At 40.1% G+C, this 18,897-nt stretch overlaps 1 protein-coding gene across 1 annotated transcript in view; it reads left to right on the forward strand.

The window, feature by feature from the left end:
* HSD17B6 (hydroxysteroid 17-beta dehydrogenase 6) overlaps positions 1 to 7,632 on the forward strand; it is a 28,668-nt gene extending 21,036 nt beyond the window's left edge. The window contains exons 4-5 of the mRNA XM_089920889.1: positions 260 to 423; positions 2,874 to 7,632. Coding sequence (XP_089777015.1) covers positions 260 to 423; positions 2,874 to 3,091 — 382 coding nt within the window. The 3' untranslated portion in view covers positions 3,092 to 7,632. The remainder of the gene's footprint in view (positions 1 to 259; positions 424 to 2,873) is intronic.
* The last annotated feature ends 11,265 nt before the right edge of the window (positions 7,633 to 18,897 follow it).

Raw genomic sequence — 18,897 nt, forward strand, 5'->3', positions numbered from 1 at the left:
GGTAGAAACTTAATGACTCTGTTAAATGAGTGGGTGTGGGATTGAATGGTTATGGTAGTTTGTATAATCATGTCCCAATTGTTGCATCTAGGGATGTTTAAAATTTTATTTTTTTCCTTTCCATTTCTTTATTCTTTAAAATATTCAGTAAAGGTGTTTTTATAACTATTTTTTGTTTTGTTTTGTTTTTTCCCTGAGAACGTTGAAATTGTGGTATCTTTCAATCAGAGGAGTTAACTTGAGGATTTCTTTTTCCTAGGCGTGAGCTTCAACATTTTGGGGTGAAAATCAGCATAATTGAACCTGGCTACTTCAGAACAGGAATGTCAGATTTGCAGAAGTCCTCAGAGGCAGCGAAACAAGTCTGGAAAGAAGTCCCTGTGCATATTAAGGAGTCCTATGGACAGAAGTTTTTTGATACCTGTGAGCTTTTCTTTTGATGGTATAATGGATAACCTTGCATGAGAAGGACAAAGAGGGTTGGTGGAGAATGATTGGTAGATCTTCTGAGAAAAAAGCTCCTTAAACAAAGCCTTCCCAGGACAAGAGGGGTTCAGGAAGGTCCCAGTGCCTTCATGGTTGGCTTGGTGATGGCTGTTGTGGCTGAGGAAGAGGCCATATAGGCAGCCTAGGGCCAGGGCCTGCCCTGCCTTGTCACCTGTGAGTCTGGCCACCTGCACACCAGGGAGGTATTACATGGTTAGAGGCATGGAGCCTCTGGGTCTTGGGAGGGGGTGCCCTCCACAGTTTGTCAGGACTGGTGTGGGGGCCTGCTTAACTAAAGTTCAGCCTTCAATATTATCTACCCTTTGGGTAACAGCCTAGCCACAAACTCCACGTTTTATTGTGAGGGGAGGGAGGGTATATATAGGTGGGGAGAGGTAAGTGAGTTAGGACCGGATTTGCAGGGCCCTATTGGCCATTCGCAGAGGCTAGACCTCATGTGCAGGCCCTGGGCGCCTGGTAGGAGTGAGATGGTTTAATTTCGTGTAAGAATGCCATTCTGATGATCTGGAGGAGGAGGCAGTTTTGGGGGAACAGGGAAGGCAGTCCTCTAAGTAGAATTAAGTCATGCACACTGTGTGGGTCTGCACCTTCCTGGGGGGAAGGGATGCTTTTTCTTCACACAGAGAAGTCAGCAGCTTGCCAAGGGCAAAGGGAGCAGCTCTCTTTTCCCTTTCACAAAAAGGCCCCGTGGTGGGTAGCAGTAGCCCTGTCCCTGGCTTTGGGTGATATTGCGGTACAGAGAAAAGAAGGGGGATGTGCAGACAGAAGAGTCCCGACCTACAACCCTGTCTTCTAGGTGCATCTGGCATAAGAGGGTCACCATCAACAAAGGGAAGAGAAATTGGAACAAGGAAAAGCTAGCTGACAGAAAACTTCCTCAGCCTCTCAGAACTCAAGCTAGAGAACTACAGTTCCTAACATGTCAGGGGCACAGCCATTGTTCTAAGCTCTTCTCCACCTAAAGTTTTAAACTATTAGGGAATTCGTTTCCCCTTGCGAGTACATGTAGTTTGGCAATAGAAATCAAAGGAAAATAGAATTTACTAAGAAGTGACAATATGTAAAAGGAGAGATATATGTATTTCATGATTTAAGGAGTTGAAATTGTTCATATACTTGTCCATGGATCAGAATAATCTAGATCAGTGCTGTCCAACAGATATATGAGAGCCACATATGTAATCTTAAATTTTCTAGTAGCTACTTTCTAAAAAAGGAAAAGAAACAGGTTAAATAAATTTTAATAATACATTTTATTTAAGACCGATATATCCAAAATACTATCATTTCAACATTTATTATCAATATAAAGCTATTAATAAGATATTTTATATTCTTTTTCCTATTAGTCTTTGAAAATTGGTGTGTATTTTACACTTATAGCACATCTCAACTTGCATGCTAAATTTCCCTAGGAGGTACTTCTTCTGTATTTGGCTTAATACAATTTATGGTTACCAGCAGCATTATTCATAAGAGCTCCAGAGTGGAAACAGTTCAGATGTCCATCGACTGTTGAATGGGTAAACAAAATGTGGTATAGCCCTACAATGGAATATTACTTGGCAGTTAAAAGAAATGGAGTACTGATCCATGCTATGACAGGATGAACCTTGAGAACATTTTGCCCCTGAAAGAAGCCAGTCACAAAAGACCACAATGTATGATTCTTTTTACATGAAGTGTCCAGAAAAGGCAAGCCATAGAGACAGAAAGTAGATTGGTGGTTGCCTAGGGCTGGGGGGGTTGTCAGGAAATGGGAGTGATTGCTAATGGGTATGGGATGATGAAAATGTCCTAAACTTAGATTGTGGTGATGGTTGCACAACTCTGGATATACTAAAAGTCATTGATTTGTATACTTTAAATGGATGGTTTTTATGAATGTGAATTATCTCAATAAAGATGTTAAAAAATTTCCAGTTGAAAGAGTAGATTCACATACCTATATTGTTCCAAACATACTTAAAAGTTTTCCAATAACAGAATTGAATTTTAAAATTAAAATTAATTAAATTTAAAAATTCAGTTTTCAGGGAATTCCCTGGCAGTCCAGTGGTTAGGACTTGGCGCTTTCACTGCTGGGGCCCGGCTTCAGTCGCTGGTCGAAGAACTAAGATACCGCAAGCTGTGCTGCGCAGCGACACCTCCCACCCCCCGAAAATTCAGTTTTCAGTCATGCTAGCTGTATTTTAAGTGCTCATTAGCTGCATGTGGCTAGTGGCTGTTATATTGGGAAGCACAGGTCTGATTGGCCTAATCCTTGTGGCAATTAAATGTAATTAGACTTCTGTGACTGCATGCAACAGGATCTTAAAAATATAAGCAATAAGATTGCTGACCACCATTTTTCTTTTTGTATACAGATCACGATCTCCTGAAACAAGGGATGTTGAGTTGTAGCACAAACCTGAACCTGGTTACTGACTGTATGGAACATGCCCTGACATCTGTTCATCCCCGCACTCGATACTCAGCTGGCTGGGATGCTAAATTTTTCTTCATCCCTCTATCTTATTTACCTACATCACTGGCAGACTACATATTGACTAGATCTTGGCCCAAACCAGCCCAGGCAGTCTAAAGAAAACTGGTTGGTGGCTCTTGAAATGAAGAAGACAAAAATCTGAAATTGATTGTTAGTGTCCCAATAATCTTTATGTATCATCTATACTTTTTGTAACAATAAACTTTCTTGCCTAAACTCATTTATCTGGCACCATCAGAGAACCAATAGGTTTTTATTCCAGATATCCAAAGCTTACACCTTTAGGTGATGAATCTTTACCATTTTAACCATTTTTTGATGATAGTATTTCCAAAATGCATCAATCTTCCTTGCCCTATTAAACAGAGTAGACCAGAAACAATTTAGCTTGTTTTGATGTTATTTTTTAATGTAAATGAATAGCTGTTCTGTGCTGTGATAAACTATTGCTCAAGGACTATTGAGAAATGTGGGTCTGTTTATCCTTAACTTGAAATGGGTCTATACTTTGGTACTTTTAATAAATGTTTAATTTTGTTTTCTCCTCCCTATTTGCCAGCTGTTTTGGGATATATTTCTTCCTTATTTAAAAAGAAATGACTTTTTATTTTATTTATTTTTTTTTGCGGTACGCGGGCCTCTCACTGTTGTGGCCTCTCCTGTTGCGGAGCACAGGCTCCGGACGCGCAGGCCCAGCGGCCATGGCTCACGGGCCCAGCCGCTCCACGGCATGCGGGATCCTCCCGGACCGGGGCACAAACCCATGTCCCCTGCATCGGCAGGCGGACTCTGAACCACTGCACCACCAGGGAAGCCCATGATTTTTAATTTTTAAATCAAAATAATATACACATACATAGTTAAAAATTCAGTTAATACTTAAAAGCTTAAAAATGAAAACACAACAAACAGTTCACCACCTTCATTGCTGTTCCTCAGAGGTGAATGCTTTTGACTTTTAGCTATTTTTTCTGGTATTTACTGCTATATTTCTGAATAATATACTTCATACTGTTTTTCTTGATTTATTAATTTTAGATATTCTCAATTCACTTCCTGTTAGGGTAAATGAGAATTTAGCTTTTTACACCACTTTCCTGACCATTTCCTTTATCCCCATATTTCTAATATAATTTTTATCACATTTCAGTTAAATTAATAGTGTTTGCATTATTAGCATGTGATTTTTTTTGTTTTTCTTGGAGTTAATTATTACCTTGCTTTTTCTTTTTTTTTTTTTGAGCCATGCTGAGGCTTGTGGGATCTCAGTTCCCCGACCAGGGATTGAACCCAGGCCATGGCAGTGAAAGCCTGGAATCCTAACCACCAGAGAACTCCCTACCTTGCTTTTTTATTTGCATAATTTTTAATTCACTTTAATTTTTTCACCTGTTTTCTCTGATTTCAGAATACTTTCAGTAGTATTCTTTAGATAGTTAAATGGATCATAGAATTATCCATTCCATTTCAACTGATCCAATACAGGATCACACTTTGATTTAATTTTCATGTCCCTGTACTCTAATTTATAATAGTTTCTTAATGTTTTTTTAAAACTTTTTATTTTATATTGGAGTATAGCCAATTAACAATGTTATGATAGTTTCAGGTGCACAGCAAAGCGACTCAGCCATACTTATACGTGTATCCATTCTCCCCCAAACTCCCTCCCATCCAGGCTGCCACATAACATTGATCAGAGTTCCCTGTGCCATACAGTAGGTCCTCGTTGGTTATCCATTTTAAATATAGCAGTGTTTACATATTGATCCCAAACTCCCTAACTATCCCTTCCCCCAACCCTTCTCCCCGGTTTCCTTTGCTGTGCAAAAGCTTGTAAATTTGATTAGGTCCCATTTATTTATTTCTGCTTTTATTTCTATCGCCTGGGAGACTTACCTAAGAAAACGTTGCTATGATTTATGTCAGAGAATGTTTTGCCTATGTTCTCTTCTAGGAGTTTTATGGTATCATTTATAGTCTTTTTTTTAAATTACTTTAAAATTTATTTTTATTTTTGGCTGCATTGGGTCTTCTTTGTTGCACGCGGGCTTTCTCTAGTTGCAGCGAGTGGGGGCTACTCTTCGTTGCAGTGTGCAGTCTTGTCATTGCAGTGGCTCCTAGGTGCCATTGCAGAGCATGAGCTCTAGGCGTATGGGCTTCAGTAGTTGCAGTATGTGGGCTCAGTTGTTGTGGCTCGCGGGCTCTAGAGCACAGGCTCAGTAGTTGTGGCTCATGGGCCTAGCTGCTCTGCAGCATGTGGGATCTTCCTGGACCAGGGCTCAAACCTGTCTCCCCTGCGTTGGTAAGCGGATTTTTAACCCCTGCGCCACCAGGGAAGTCCCTATAGTCTTATATTTAAGTCTTGAAGCTATTTTGAGTTTGTTTTTGTGTATGGTGTGAGGGAGTGTTCTAACTTCATTGATTTACATGCAGCTGTCCAACTTTCCCATCACTACTTGCTGAAGAGACTGTCTTTTCTCCATTGTATATTCTTGCTACCTCGTCAGAGATTAATTGACCATAGGTGTGTGGGTTTATTTCTGGGCTCTCTATTTTGTTCCATTGATCCATATGTCTGTTTTTGTGCCAATACCATGCTATTTTGATTACTGTAGCTTTGTAGTATTGTCTGAAGTCTGGGAGGGTTATGCCTCCAGCTTTGTTCTTTTTGTTTATACATAAATTTATTTATTTTATTTTTGGCTGCGTTGGGTCTTCATTGCTGCATGCGGGCTTTCTCTAGTTGTGGCAAGTGGGGGCTACTCTTTGTTGCAGTGCACGGGCTTTTCATAGCGGTGGCTTCTCTTGTTGCAGAGCACAGGCTCTAGGTGCGTGGGCTTCAGTAGTTGTGGCTCGCAGGCTCTAGAGTGCAGGCTCACTAGTTGTGGTGCACGGGATTAGTTGCTCCGTGGCATGTGGGATCTTCCCGGACCAGGGCTTGAACCCATGTCCCCTGTGTTGGCACGTGGATTCTTAACTACTGCACCACCAGGGAAGCCCCACTCAGGCACTTCTTTTTATCTAAAGTCCATATGTTATCAAGAAAATAGACATTGGAGATCATCTGAAGCATAGTGTCACCATCAAAGTTTTGGTGACAAACTTCCAATAGGCCTGACCCAGATATCTTGGAAAAGCTGTCTCATCAGATGTCATCTGCTTCTATTCCAGGAAATCTTTACTTTTAGGTCACCAGATGATGTACAGGTCCAGTCAGTGTTTGGTGCTTTCTTTCTTTCTTTTTTTTTAATAAATTTTTATTGGAGTATAGTTGCTTTACAATGTTGTGTTAGTTTCTGCTATATAGCAAAGTGAATCAGCTGTACGTATACATACATCCCCTGTTTTTTGGATTTCCTTCCCATCTAGGTCACCACAGAGCACTGAGTAGAGTTCCTTGTGCTATACAGTAGGTTCTCATTAGTCGGTGCTTTCTTTAAGTGTGTCACATGAATCCAAGAGCCTTTTCCTTGGGGTTCAGTGGCACAAGGGTTGGTTAGCAGTAACTGATAGGGGCCTCTCCAACAAGGTTGAAGACAGTTCTTCTGGAGATGTCTTTTGCTATAGATGAAATCTCCATTTTGCAACTTGTGATGCTTAAGGTCTTCATCCTCCTGAGAGTCCACTGTGAAAAGACTCCTCTAACAAAACATGACTGTTTTTAATAGAAAAAATTAGGCCTTTGTAATACTGGAGTTTCTCTCCTTTTATCAGTTGTGGGTCAAAAGAAGCAGGAGCCAAGTGTGTTGGGCACCCTGTACTATCTCAAAGGGTGAGACTTTATGAGTTCCAGAAGTGGTGGATCCGAAATAAGAAGGACCAGTGTCAATGCTTTTGGCTAAGGTATTTGGAGGGCCTCTACAAATTTTGCCAAATAAGTCTTAATATTGTTGGTGGTGCATTCAACTAAACCAGAGGATCGAGGGTGGTAAACACAGTAAGAGTGTTGTAAAACTGGCCAAAGAGTGCAAACTTGTCAAAGTACCTGGCCAGTAAAATAGGTTCCTCAATCACTATGAAGTTTGAGAAGAGTTCCCCAGGTAGGGGTAATCTTTTGCAAATGGAATTTAGCCACAGAAGCGGCAGTAGCCTGCTTGCAAGGGAAGGCTTCAGTGCAGTGTGAAAACATACAGATCATGACTAAAACATATTTATATCCATTAGACACAGGAAGTTGTAGGAAATCCATTTGCCTACAAATGTAGGAAAATCCATCAAAAGAAGTTGCAGTAGCACACCTAGCACAATATTTGCCATTGTCACCTTTTAAATAAGAACCAGCAGTGAACCACAAGAAGTCAGTGTTACCTAAAGGAGCTTCCTTTAGATCATCACAAAGAATGAGAAGATGATCTGTCAGCATTAAGAAATTGTGATAGGGACTTCCTTGATGGCGCAGTGGTTAAGAATCCACCTACCAATGCAGGGGACAAGGGTTCAAGCCCTGGTCCGGGAAGATCCCACATGCCGCGGAGTAACTAAGCCCGTGTGCCACAACTACTGATCCTGCGCTGTACAGCCCACATGCCGCAACTGCTGAAGCCCGCGTGCCTAGAGCCCATGCTCTGCAACAAGAGAAGCCACTGCAATGAGAAGCCTGCACACTGCAACGAAGAGTAGCCCCCGCTCGCTGCAACGAGAGAACGCCCAGCAACGAAGACCCAAGGCAGCCAAAAATAAAATATAAATAAATAGATAAATTAAAAAAAAAAAAGAAATTGTGAGGGACTTTGTTGGCAATGGAGGGGAGAAGAGTAGCAGGGTTAATGGGTGAAGGGGGATGAAAACATACAAACTTCCAATTCTAAAATACATAAGTCATGGGGATATAATACATAGCATGGCAACTATATTAATACTGTATTGCCTATTGAAAGTTGCTAAGAGTAAATCTTTAAAGTTCTCATGATGAGAGAAAAATTCTGTAACTGTGTGGTGATGGATGTTAACTAGACTTATTGTGGTGATCATTTCACAATATATACAAATATGGAATACATTATGTACGTTGTACAACTGAAACTATTATAATGTTGTATGTGAATTATACCTCAATTAAAAAAAAAGAATAACAAGTGTAAATTGAGTTCTGCTGATATGTGGACATGGGGGTGTTTTTAATTCTTCCCTGAGAGTCATTAAATTTATATAATTTTTATTGAAACAACAACAACAAAATGAGTAGCAGGGTTAAGATTACTACAACATAAAAAGAGTAATGTGAGGGGCGGTTAACAAAAAGACTTCATAAGAGTTGTGGTGGCTGACTGAGAAATGTTTTGTGTGGTGAGAATTCAGGAGAGCTTCTACTGTATTAGGTACAAAAATGGTTAAAGGGGATCCCATAATGATTTTTCTGATAGTCTTAACCAAAAGGGCAGTGACTGTAGTGGCTCTAGGGCAAGGGGGTAGGGGGGAATCTCTGTGCCACAGGGTTCAGTTTCTGGCTATAATACACTAATGGGTCAATGGTGGTCCAGTGTTTTTGGGTGAGTACCCCAAGGGCATTTCCCTCCTTTTCAAATACAAAAAGGAAAAAAAAAAAATCTGATCATTGGTATGACTAAGGGCACTGGGTTCATCAAACTCCTTTAAGGACTTGAAAGCTATGTTGTCCATAAAATTGGGTCAGAGTTGTTATTGTTTAGTAAAACATACAGAGGTTTGACCATAAAAGAGAAATTTGGAATCCAATTTTGGCAATAACCAACTAGCCAGAGAAAACCTCACTTAGTTTTGGGTTTGGGGAAATTTAGGACACCACAAAGTCTATCTGGATCTAGGTGTAGCCCTTGTTCTGATATCAGATGACCTCTTGCAGGGGTCCCCAAGCCCTGGGCCATGGACTGGTACCTGTCCGTGGCCTGTTAGGACCCGGGCTGCACAGCAGGAGGTGAGTGGTGGGCAAGCGAGCGAAGCTTCCTCTGCTGCTCCCCATCGCCTCCCGTCGCTCGTATCACTGCCTGAACCATCCCCTCCCCACCCCCACCCCCCCACTCCGTCCGTGGAAAAATTGCCTTCCATGAAACCAGTCCCTGGTGCCCAAAAGGTTGGGGACTGTTGCCCTATCAAACCAGGGTTTGGGCAAACAGAAAAATTTCTTTGATGACCTTATGGCTTTTTAAAGTTAAAAGCTTTAGCAAGTAGATACTTTCTTCCTGTGAGGAAGCTTGAGAAGGAGAGCAAAGAAATCAAATCCTCCACATATTGCAACAAAGTAGAACCTCCAGGGAGCTTTATATCATCCAGATCAGCTTTCAGGATTTGGAGGAAATAAGGACTCGCGGTAAAACCCTAAGGCATTACCGTCCAAGTGAATTGTTTTTCTTCCCAAATGAAGGAAAAAAGGTATTGGCTAGCTTCATCAACTGGAATACTGAAGAATGCACTACATAAATCATTTACAGAAAAGAAATTGCTTTCGGTGGGAATGGATGCTAGTAACATAAGAACGTTAGGAACAACAGGGTGTCAAGGGATAACAATGTTGTTTATTGCTCGGAGGTCCTGGACAAACGTCCACCCGCGGCCCTTAGATTTTCTTACTGGTAAAATGCGAGTGTTACAGGGGCCAGTACAAGGGATAATGAGGCCTTGAGCTGTGTAATCTTCTATTATGGACTTTATGCGTTGAAGGGCTTTCTTTACTTACGGGGTATTGATTAATATTGGGAAGAGGTTTTGAGGGACCTATTTGAATTTTCATGGGAGATGCACTATAAATTTTGCCAGCATCATTTGGAGATTTTGTCCATAAGAAGGATGGTAGCAAATTCAATAGGGGCAAACAATCAGTTTTTCCAGAATCAGCTCTATTAACATCAGAGATGGAACAAATAAAAGATGTCAAAGAGTCATTTAATTCACCTGGTGGTTTACTTTGATGACTACTGTCAAATTCTAGAATTATTTCCTCCTTTTGGGGGAAAGAAATTCTGGCTTAATACTCCTAAGAAGTCTCAGATATGGAAAGAATATTAGAATGAATAGAGGCAGAGTTACTAAGGGAAAAAGTACGTATCTCTCTCGAAAGGCCTAAACAAAGGGAATAGGTTAAGAGGCAGGAACCTCTTAACCTATTCATTGGAGATCTTCACTATTTGAACTGTTTTAGCTCTCTGAGTCAGGGGCTGTTTTATAGTAGTGGGGCTGAGCACCAAGAGTGTGGCTCCCGTGTCAGTTAGAACTGGAAAATATTCATCCCCAATCTGGAGAAATGTTTCTCAAAGTTGATTAGGAGGGAGGATTGGGAAGAGTCCCAACTACAGTTCCTTGGAGCCCCAGCATTAAGAGTTGGGAGGAAGTTGGAAAGGCTGGTTAGACGGCTGAAGGCACCTAAAGTGCTTAAGTTTGGAGCAATCTCTTTCCCAGTGTCCTGGATCTTTGCAATAATAGCAGAAACTAAGAGGGTGTTGGTTTCATTTAGGAGCCTTCATTTTCCAGAATTGTAAATTAAGAATTTTGGTGGTCTTCCTCAGAGATGACTCATCTAGAGAGTGTAAGGGAGCTGGTTCGCCAGATTAACTAAATCTGGAGTGGAGATAGTTTCTGATTCCATCCTGGTCCTTTTTACTAAAAGGGAAAGCTCCCGGTTCATCCCATTAATAAACAGAGTTAAAAGCTACCTGGGTATTATCAACATCTGAAGGAAGACCAGAATTTTCTTCAAAAACAATCTGAAGTTGATTACAATAGTTATGAACAGGTTCATCAGATTTTTGTGTGGAAGTCTGAATTTGATTCCAATCAACAGGCTTTGGAAAATCCCTAGGAACTTCTTGATGAAGTCACCTTGTGATTGCCTGAGCCTGACCATATAAGAAACAGGCTGGTCTTCTAGTTGTAATTCTAGACAACTTACAGGACTTTCCCAGTTAGCGATTTTCATCTAATGGTGGGCCTGGCCTTCACCGACAAGCATATGAACTAGTTGATGTAAGTCAGAGAAACCAAGCTGATATGGTTGAATGACTATATTAAATTCCTCAGCAAATCTGTGAGGATTTTCAGTTACTTTGGGAAAATCTTTGATTATGGTTTACAGTTCAACTTTAGTTCAGGGAATATAAGAAATTAATGGTTTATCCTCTGGATCCTCAGAAGGCTTAATTTAATTAATTAATCATTTGGCTGCGTCAGGTCTTAGTTGTGGCATGTGGGATCTTCGTTGTGGTATGTGGGATCTTTCATTGCGGCTCGCAGGCTCTTCCTTGTGGCGCACGGGCTTCTCTCTAGCTGTTGTCGTGTGGGCTCCAGAGCGCGCGGGCTCCAGATCGCATGGGCTCAGTAGTTGCGGCATGCAGGCTCTCTAGTTGTGGCGCATGAGCTCTAGAGCACACGGGCTCAGTGGTCGAGGCACGCGGGCTTAGTTGCCCCGCAGCATGTGGGATCTTAGTTCCCCGACCAGGGATCGAACCCACATCCCCTGCATTGGAAGGTGGATTCTTAACCACTGGACCACCAGGGAAGTCCCAGAAGGCTTAATTTTAAAGGGACAGGTTCTGACAAATTCAGAGGAAAAGGGAGTGGGGAGAGTTTCAGAGAAAAGGGGAAGTTTGGCAAGAGAATTAGTATGGGAAATTTGAGGGTATAGAGGAGGCATAGGCAACATAGAAGGGAAGGAGGAAGATGGTGCCAGAGGCAGAGTCTGAGACAAAGAAGCCAAAGAAGAGCCTTAGCCTTCAGGAGTCATTTTATCTTTCTCTAATCATTTGTTTGCCTCCATAAATCTTAAAATCTTATTTTACAGAGAGGTAGCCTTAGACACACACACACACACACACACACACACACACACACACACAAAAGGGAATACTACTCAGCTGTAAAAAGGAATGAAATTTTGCCATTTGCAACAACATGGATGGACTTGGAGGGTATTATGCTAAGTGAAATAAGACAGAGAAAGACAAATACTGTATGATATCACTTATATGTGGATCTAAAAAATAAAACAAACTAGTAAATATAACAGAAAGGAAACAGACTCACAGATATAGAGAACAAACTAGTGGTTACCCGTGGGGAGGGGGGGAGGGGCAGAATAGGGGTAGTGATGAGGAGGTACAAACTACTGTGTATGGGACTTCCCTGGTGGTCCAGTGGTAAAGAATCTGCCTTCCAATGCAGGGGACGTGGGTTCGATCCTTGGTCGGGGAACTAAGATCTCACATGTCATGGGGCAACTAAGTCCGCGTGCCACAACTACTGAGCCCACGCACCTCAACTAGAGAGCCTGCGTGCCACAAACTACAGAGCCCACGCACTCTGGAGCCCATGCGCCACAACTAGAGAGAGAAAACCCGCATGCAGCAACAAAAAGATCCTGCATGCCGTGACGAAGATCCCACATGCCGCAATGAAGACCTGATGTAGCCAAAATAAAAATTTAAAAATAAATAAATAAAGAATATATTGTACAACACAGGGAATATAGCCAATATTTTATAATAACTATAAATGGAATATAACCTTTAAAAATTGTGAATCACTATGCTGTGCTTCTGCAACTTATATAATATTGTATATCAACGATATCTCAATAAAAAAAGAAATTAAAAAAAAAACTGTCTGCATTGAAAGGGCCAATGTAAGGTGATCGTCAGTCCTAGACTCAGACTGTGAGGTCACTAAGGTCCATGGAGCACGCACACACACACACACACACACACACACACACACACACACAGGAAGGACACCCTTCCCCCTGTAATGTCTCTCCAACACCCTCTACTAGCCTCTATTGACAGTACTGAATTTAAGAAACTTCTTGAGGGACTTCCCTGGTGGTCCAGTGGTTAGGACTCCATGCTTCCACTGCAGGGGGCCCGAGTTTGATCCCTCGTCAGGGAACTAGATCCCGCATGCATGCTGCAACTAAGAGTCTGCATGCTGCAACGAAGAAGTCCACATGCCACAACTAAGAGTCCTCATGCTGTAATGAAGATCCCATGTGCCACAACTAAGACCCAGCACAATGCTGGAGAGGGTGTGGAGAAAAGGGAACCCTCTTGCACTGTTGTTGGGAATGTAAATCGATACAGCCACTATGGAGAACAGTATGGAGGTTCCTTAAAAAACTAAAAATAGAACTACCATATGACCCAGAAATCCCACTACTGGGCATATACCCGGAGAAAACCATAATTCAAAAAGAGACATGTACCACAATATTCATTGCAGCACTATTTACAATAGCCAGGACATGGAAGCAACCTAAGTGTCCATCAACAGCTGAATGGATAAAGATGTGGCACATATATACAATGGAATATTACTCAGCCATAAAAAGAAACGAAACTGAGTTATTTGTAGTGAGGTGGATGGACCTAGAGTCTGTCATACAGAGTGAAGTAGAAAAACAAATACCGTATGCTAACGCATATATATGAAATCTAGAAAACTGGTACTGATGAACCTAGTGGCATGACAGGAATAAAGATGCAGACATAGAGAATGGACTTGAGGACATGGTGGGTGAGGAAGGGTAAGCTGGGACAAAGTGAGAGAGTGGCATGGACATATATACACTACCAAATGTAAAATAGATAGCTAGTGGGAAGCAGCTGCACAGCATAGGGAGATCAGCTCGGTGCTTTGTGACCACCTAGAGGGGTGGAATAGGGAGGGTGGGAGGGAGGCTCAAGAAGGAGGGGATATGGGGATATATGCATACATATAGCTGATTCACTTTGTTATACAGCAGAAACTAACAACATTATAAAGTAATTATACTCTAATAAAGATGTAAAAAAAAAAAAAAGGACCTGGTGCAGCCTAAATAAATAAATAAATAAACATTAAAAACAAAAAGGAACTGCTTGAACAGTCCAGTCCATTGTCACAGAGCAGGTTCTGAAGAATGAATTTGGAGCTAAGAGACAATAAATTGATAATTGGCACAGATGGTCAATTGTTCCAATATCAGTTAGTGAAAATCCGTTCTTTTCTAAGTGATTTAAAACATCATCCCTTGTGGTACATATATACAATGGAATATTACTCAGCCATAAAAGGGAACGAAATTGGGTCATTTGTAGAGACATGGATGGACCTAGAGACTGTCATACAGAGTGAAGTAAGTCAGAAAGAGAAAAACAAATATCATATATTAACGCATATATGTGGAATCTGAAAAAATTGGTATAGATGATCTTATTTACAAAGCAGAAATAGAGACACAGATGTAGAGAACAAACATATGGATACCAAGGGGGAAAGGGGGAGGTGGGATGAATTGGGAGATTGGGATTGACATACATACACTATTGATACTATGTATAAAATAGATAACTAATGAGAACCTACTGTATAACACAGGGAACTCTACTCAATGCTCTGTGGTGACCTAAAAGGGAAGGAAATCCAAAAAAGGGGGCATATATGTATATGTATTGCTGATTCACTTTGCTGTACAGTAGAAACTAACACAATATTGGAAAGCAACTATACTCCAATAAAAATGTTTAAAAAAATAAAATAAAACAAAACATCATCCTTATACTTTCATATATTCATGATTCTGTTTGGGGATTCTGTATTCTACAAAACTATTTGTAAGTCTCTGTGTTAAGACCACACAGTTTTATCACTATGGCAAAACAAGTTTTGACACTTGGTAAGGCAAGTTTCCCCTCATTATTCTTTTTCAAATATTTTTACGATATTCCCAAGCATTTTTCTTCCAGGTGTACTTCATTACCAATTTGTCAAATCCAATTGGTTTACATTAAATTCATTTGTTAACTTGGATAGATTTACAATATCAGCCTTCCTGTCTAGGTGCTTAAGAAAAATATAATTCCTTAAAAAAATATTTAATGTGTGGTAAAATGGTGCAGCCACTGTGGAAAACAGTATGGCTCAAAAAATTAAACAAAATCACCATATGATCCAGCAATTCCACTTCTAGGTATACACCCAAAAGAATTGAAAGCCAAGACTCAAACAGCTGTTTGGACACTCATGTTCATAGCAGCACTACTCACGATAGCCAAAAGGTAGGAACAACCTAAATATCCATAGATGGATGAATGGATAAACAAATGTGGTATATACATACAATGGAATATCATTCAGTCTCAAAAAGGGATGCAACTCTGATATACGCTATAACGTGGATGAACCTCAAAGACACTGTGCTAAGTGAAATGAGCCAGTCACAAAAGGAGAAAGATCGTATGACACCACGTATATGAGGTACCTAAAATACGCAAATTCATAGAGACAGAAAGTAGAATAGTGGTTACCAGGGCCTGGAGGAGGGGGAAATGGAAAGTTCGTGTTTAATGGGTACAGAGTTTCAGGTGGGGAAAATGCAAAAGTTCTGGAGACAGATGGTGGTGATGGTTGCACAACAATGTGACTGTACTTAATGCTCACTTAAAATGATTTAAATGGTAAACTTTATGTTATATATGTTTTACTACAATAAAAATAAATAAAAATAAAATGTGTGCATTTTATTTACTTTATTGTGAAATGATATACAGGGAATACAAAAATATAGAAAAACATGAAAAAAGTTTTCCATAATTCTATCAATTAGAGATAACCATGATTAAATTTTGATGTGTTTCCTTCTAGTTTTTAAATGTTTGTATATACATCTTTGAGATTATACTGAATATGCAGCTTTGTATCCTGCCTTTTTAATTTAACCGAAACTTTTCTCTTATGCTATTAAACTTCTTCAGAATGTCATTATAATGGTTATGTAGTAGCACATCTTTCAGCAGCAAAGTTTGTTTTAGGATTCCTATATTATGAAACATTTAGTTAATTTCTAACTTTTCAGTATTGTAAATTTTGCTGCTACAAATGTCTTTGTGTGAGAGTTTATCTGCATTTGTTTTTTTTCCTTAGTGTAGGTGCCAAGAAGTGGAATTGCTAATTCAAAGGATATAAATTTTTGAAGACCCTTGATAAATTTGAAAATTATTCTCTACAAGTATTGTAGTTATCTTTACCCTCAGCAGTGTTTGAACATGTTCATTTTTCCCAATCTTACCAGCATTTAGAATTTGTCTTTCTAAAAAGTTTGTGTTTGTTACTACAGAAAATGAAAAATGTTATTTCTGTATTTAAATTCACATTTCTTTGCTCACTAGTGAGGCAGAACATTTCATTTCTTTGTTATTTCTTGTTCATGATTTTTGTGTTCAGTTATTTTCTTATTGATATATATGAGCTTTTTATGTATTTTCTAAATTAAAGATAAGCTTTTAGAGCCCTTCATATTCTTGCAATATATCACCCTGCCCCTTTGCTTTCTCCACCGCCCCCCTCCCCCAACCCCAGGATTAGCCTAAACCCAACAATATGATGTTATGTCCTCCACTCTCCCCAGTTCCTTTGACCCTACCAACTGTTAGGAGGGAAAAATTCTCCCCTCTTCTCCCTTAGTTCTTTTGACTGGTTGAATAATTTAAATGACATAAGACAGATTAACAGAAGAAAAAAATTAAATTACTTATATACGAGGAATCCAGGCAAACATGGGAGATTCCAAAGACAGGCAAGATGAGGTATATACGTCATTCAGGAGTAAGGAGAAGCGGGTAGGGGTCTGGGACTTCAAAGGGAAGGAAGGCAACTCACAGGAAGATGAAAAAGAGCAAATGTTTGGTAAACAAATATTTGCTATGCTGTGGAGAGACAATAGGACAGAGAGGACTTTGGTCTCCAGGCCCTGCAGAGTTCCCCCTACCATACCTAGCCCACATTCTTTGTGGGTATCTCTGGTGATAGTGCTTTCCCTGGGCCAGGCCCTGTATCCAAATTCTGTAGGCAGTTAAGGAGGAGGTAAAAAGAAGGACTTCCTGAGTCTTCTGTTTCTTAAATATAATTAGCCTAAAATAATCCTCATGCCAAAAAGACACATATCGGGGTGACAGATTTTGCTCCCCTACACAATGAAGCAAACCCTTAAATATGGGTAAACCAATGGCTGCTTCTCTGCTCTTTCATCCCTACTCTGAGCACTACAGTTAACCAGTTCCACAGCTTTTGTGAAGGTTGGTGCCACTACATGGTCACTAATCAATTTCCCCTCATGCTCCCCAACCTCTAGTCTCTCTTCAGCTCCCTCAATTGCATTTATCCACTCATATTTCCTTTTCTCTCAGGAGATGACCTTGCCTTTTACTTATATGAGAAATTAGAGACCTCAGGTTAATCTCTTTCAGTGCCCTGCCCCATTCCACTCCGCCAATTTATCCACACCCCAGTTAATCCTTATCATTTTGCCCATAGTACAAAGAACAGATTTTCCTTTCTTCCAACTCAGGCTATGGATCCTATTTCCTTTCACTCTTCGCAATCACCTTGCCCCATCAACTATTTCCACTCTCATTGATTTTTTTGCTAAATCTTTATTCTCACCCTTGATCCACCACCCCCTCTTCCTCTACTCTCAGCCTTCTAATCTTTCACTTCTCCACCCTCCCTCCCCACCTCAGGTCTTTATTATATAAATTGATTTAAGTTATTTCCCCCAGTAATCCTTGTCTTATTCCACTCATCTTTCAGGAAGGGTCCTCCTCTTCCTATTTTCTAGAACTATTTATACATTGTTGTATAATAAACTGGATTGATATTTCTGGAAAATATGCATCAAAGCTAAAAACAAAACAAAACAAAAAACTATCCATACCCTTTGAATCAGCAATTTCTGTAAATAGGAAGAGTACCTTAAGGAAACCATCAGAAACAATCCAAATGGACAGCAATAAGGAATTTACCAAAGCCCATTCAAACATCACCTTCATTCATTGATTTATGCAACAATTATTTATTGAGCCACTATATGTCTGACTTTATACAGGTGTAGAGAATACAGTGATAAAATAGATATGGCCCATGCTCTAAGGAGTTCACAGTCTTGTATAGAGGAAAACACTAGAGAAATAATTAGCCCTTCCTCTTCCCCTGGAAGGGCTGCATATTCAGAGCTGAGGAGACCGCAGCAACCGGCATATTCAGGATCAAGGAGATGGCCACTAGTGGGATGGAGGCTGAGGAGATGGCACCTTGCCACCAAGGAGGCAGTGGGCATGGCCAGAACCAGTGGGGTGAGGTCCAAAAGGCTAAGGAAGTGGCTGGTGGGTCAGTATATTGGTTAGGGGCAGGAGAAAGATAGGAAGTTGTATAAATACACAGATTGACGATAATAGAAGCCATAATTCTCTCTATTGGAGAAATAATTTATAAATAGGAAAAGGGAGAAGACAACAATCAACCCTGTACCGTTGGACTGGAATTGGAGGTATTGGTATAAAGGCCACCAAAAGAAGACCAGGCTCCTTGAAGAAATGGCTGAATCCAGGGCTGAGGCAGGGAAAGTGCAAGATGAGCCTGGAATATCTTGTTTTGCTAGAAAGTAAGAAAATATTCAAAGAATGATAAAGATATGTTTTTAAAAGGGGAGAGGGGGAGGCAACTTGGCTCCCACTGGCTAAATCTAGACTATTTGAGAATCAAAATAAACAATGATGGTAACAAATTATAACCCATTGAATAAAATAGGAATCCATGAGTTGATATAGATTAAATAAATAAATAAATAGCTCTTCCTTACTGTAGAATACCAATTAATAAATGTAGAAGAATGATGGAGTTAGAAAATCGCCATTTTGCAAGCATCACAGAAATAATTGATTCAGGCAAGAATTGTGAATGGATGCTAAAGCCAGTGGGTGAAAATTTGATGAGAATTAAGGTATTTACATAATCTCAAAGTGTTTCCCAGAGAGTACTTATGAATTACAAAGGGAAAATAGTAAATTTTTTTTACATCTTTATTGGAGTATAATTGCTTTACAATGGTGTGTTAGTTTCTGCTTTATAACAAAGTGAATCAGCTATGCATATACATATGTTCCCATATCTCTTGCGTCTCC

This window comes from Delphinapterus leucas, chromosome 11 (assembly GCF_059928025.1).
Source record: "Delphinapterus leucas isolate spDelLeu-1000000601 "Yukka" chromosome 11, BTC_Dleu_Yukka2, whole genome shotgun sequence".
NCBI lineage: Eukaryota > Metazoa > Chordata > Mammalia > Artiodactyla > Monodontidae > Delphinapterus > Delphinapterus leucas.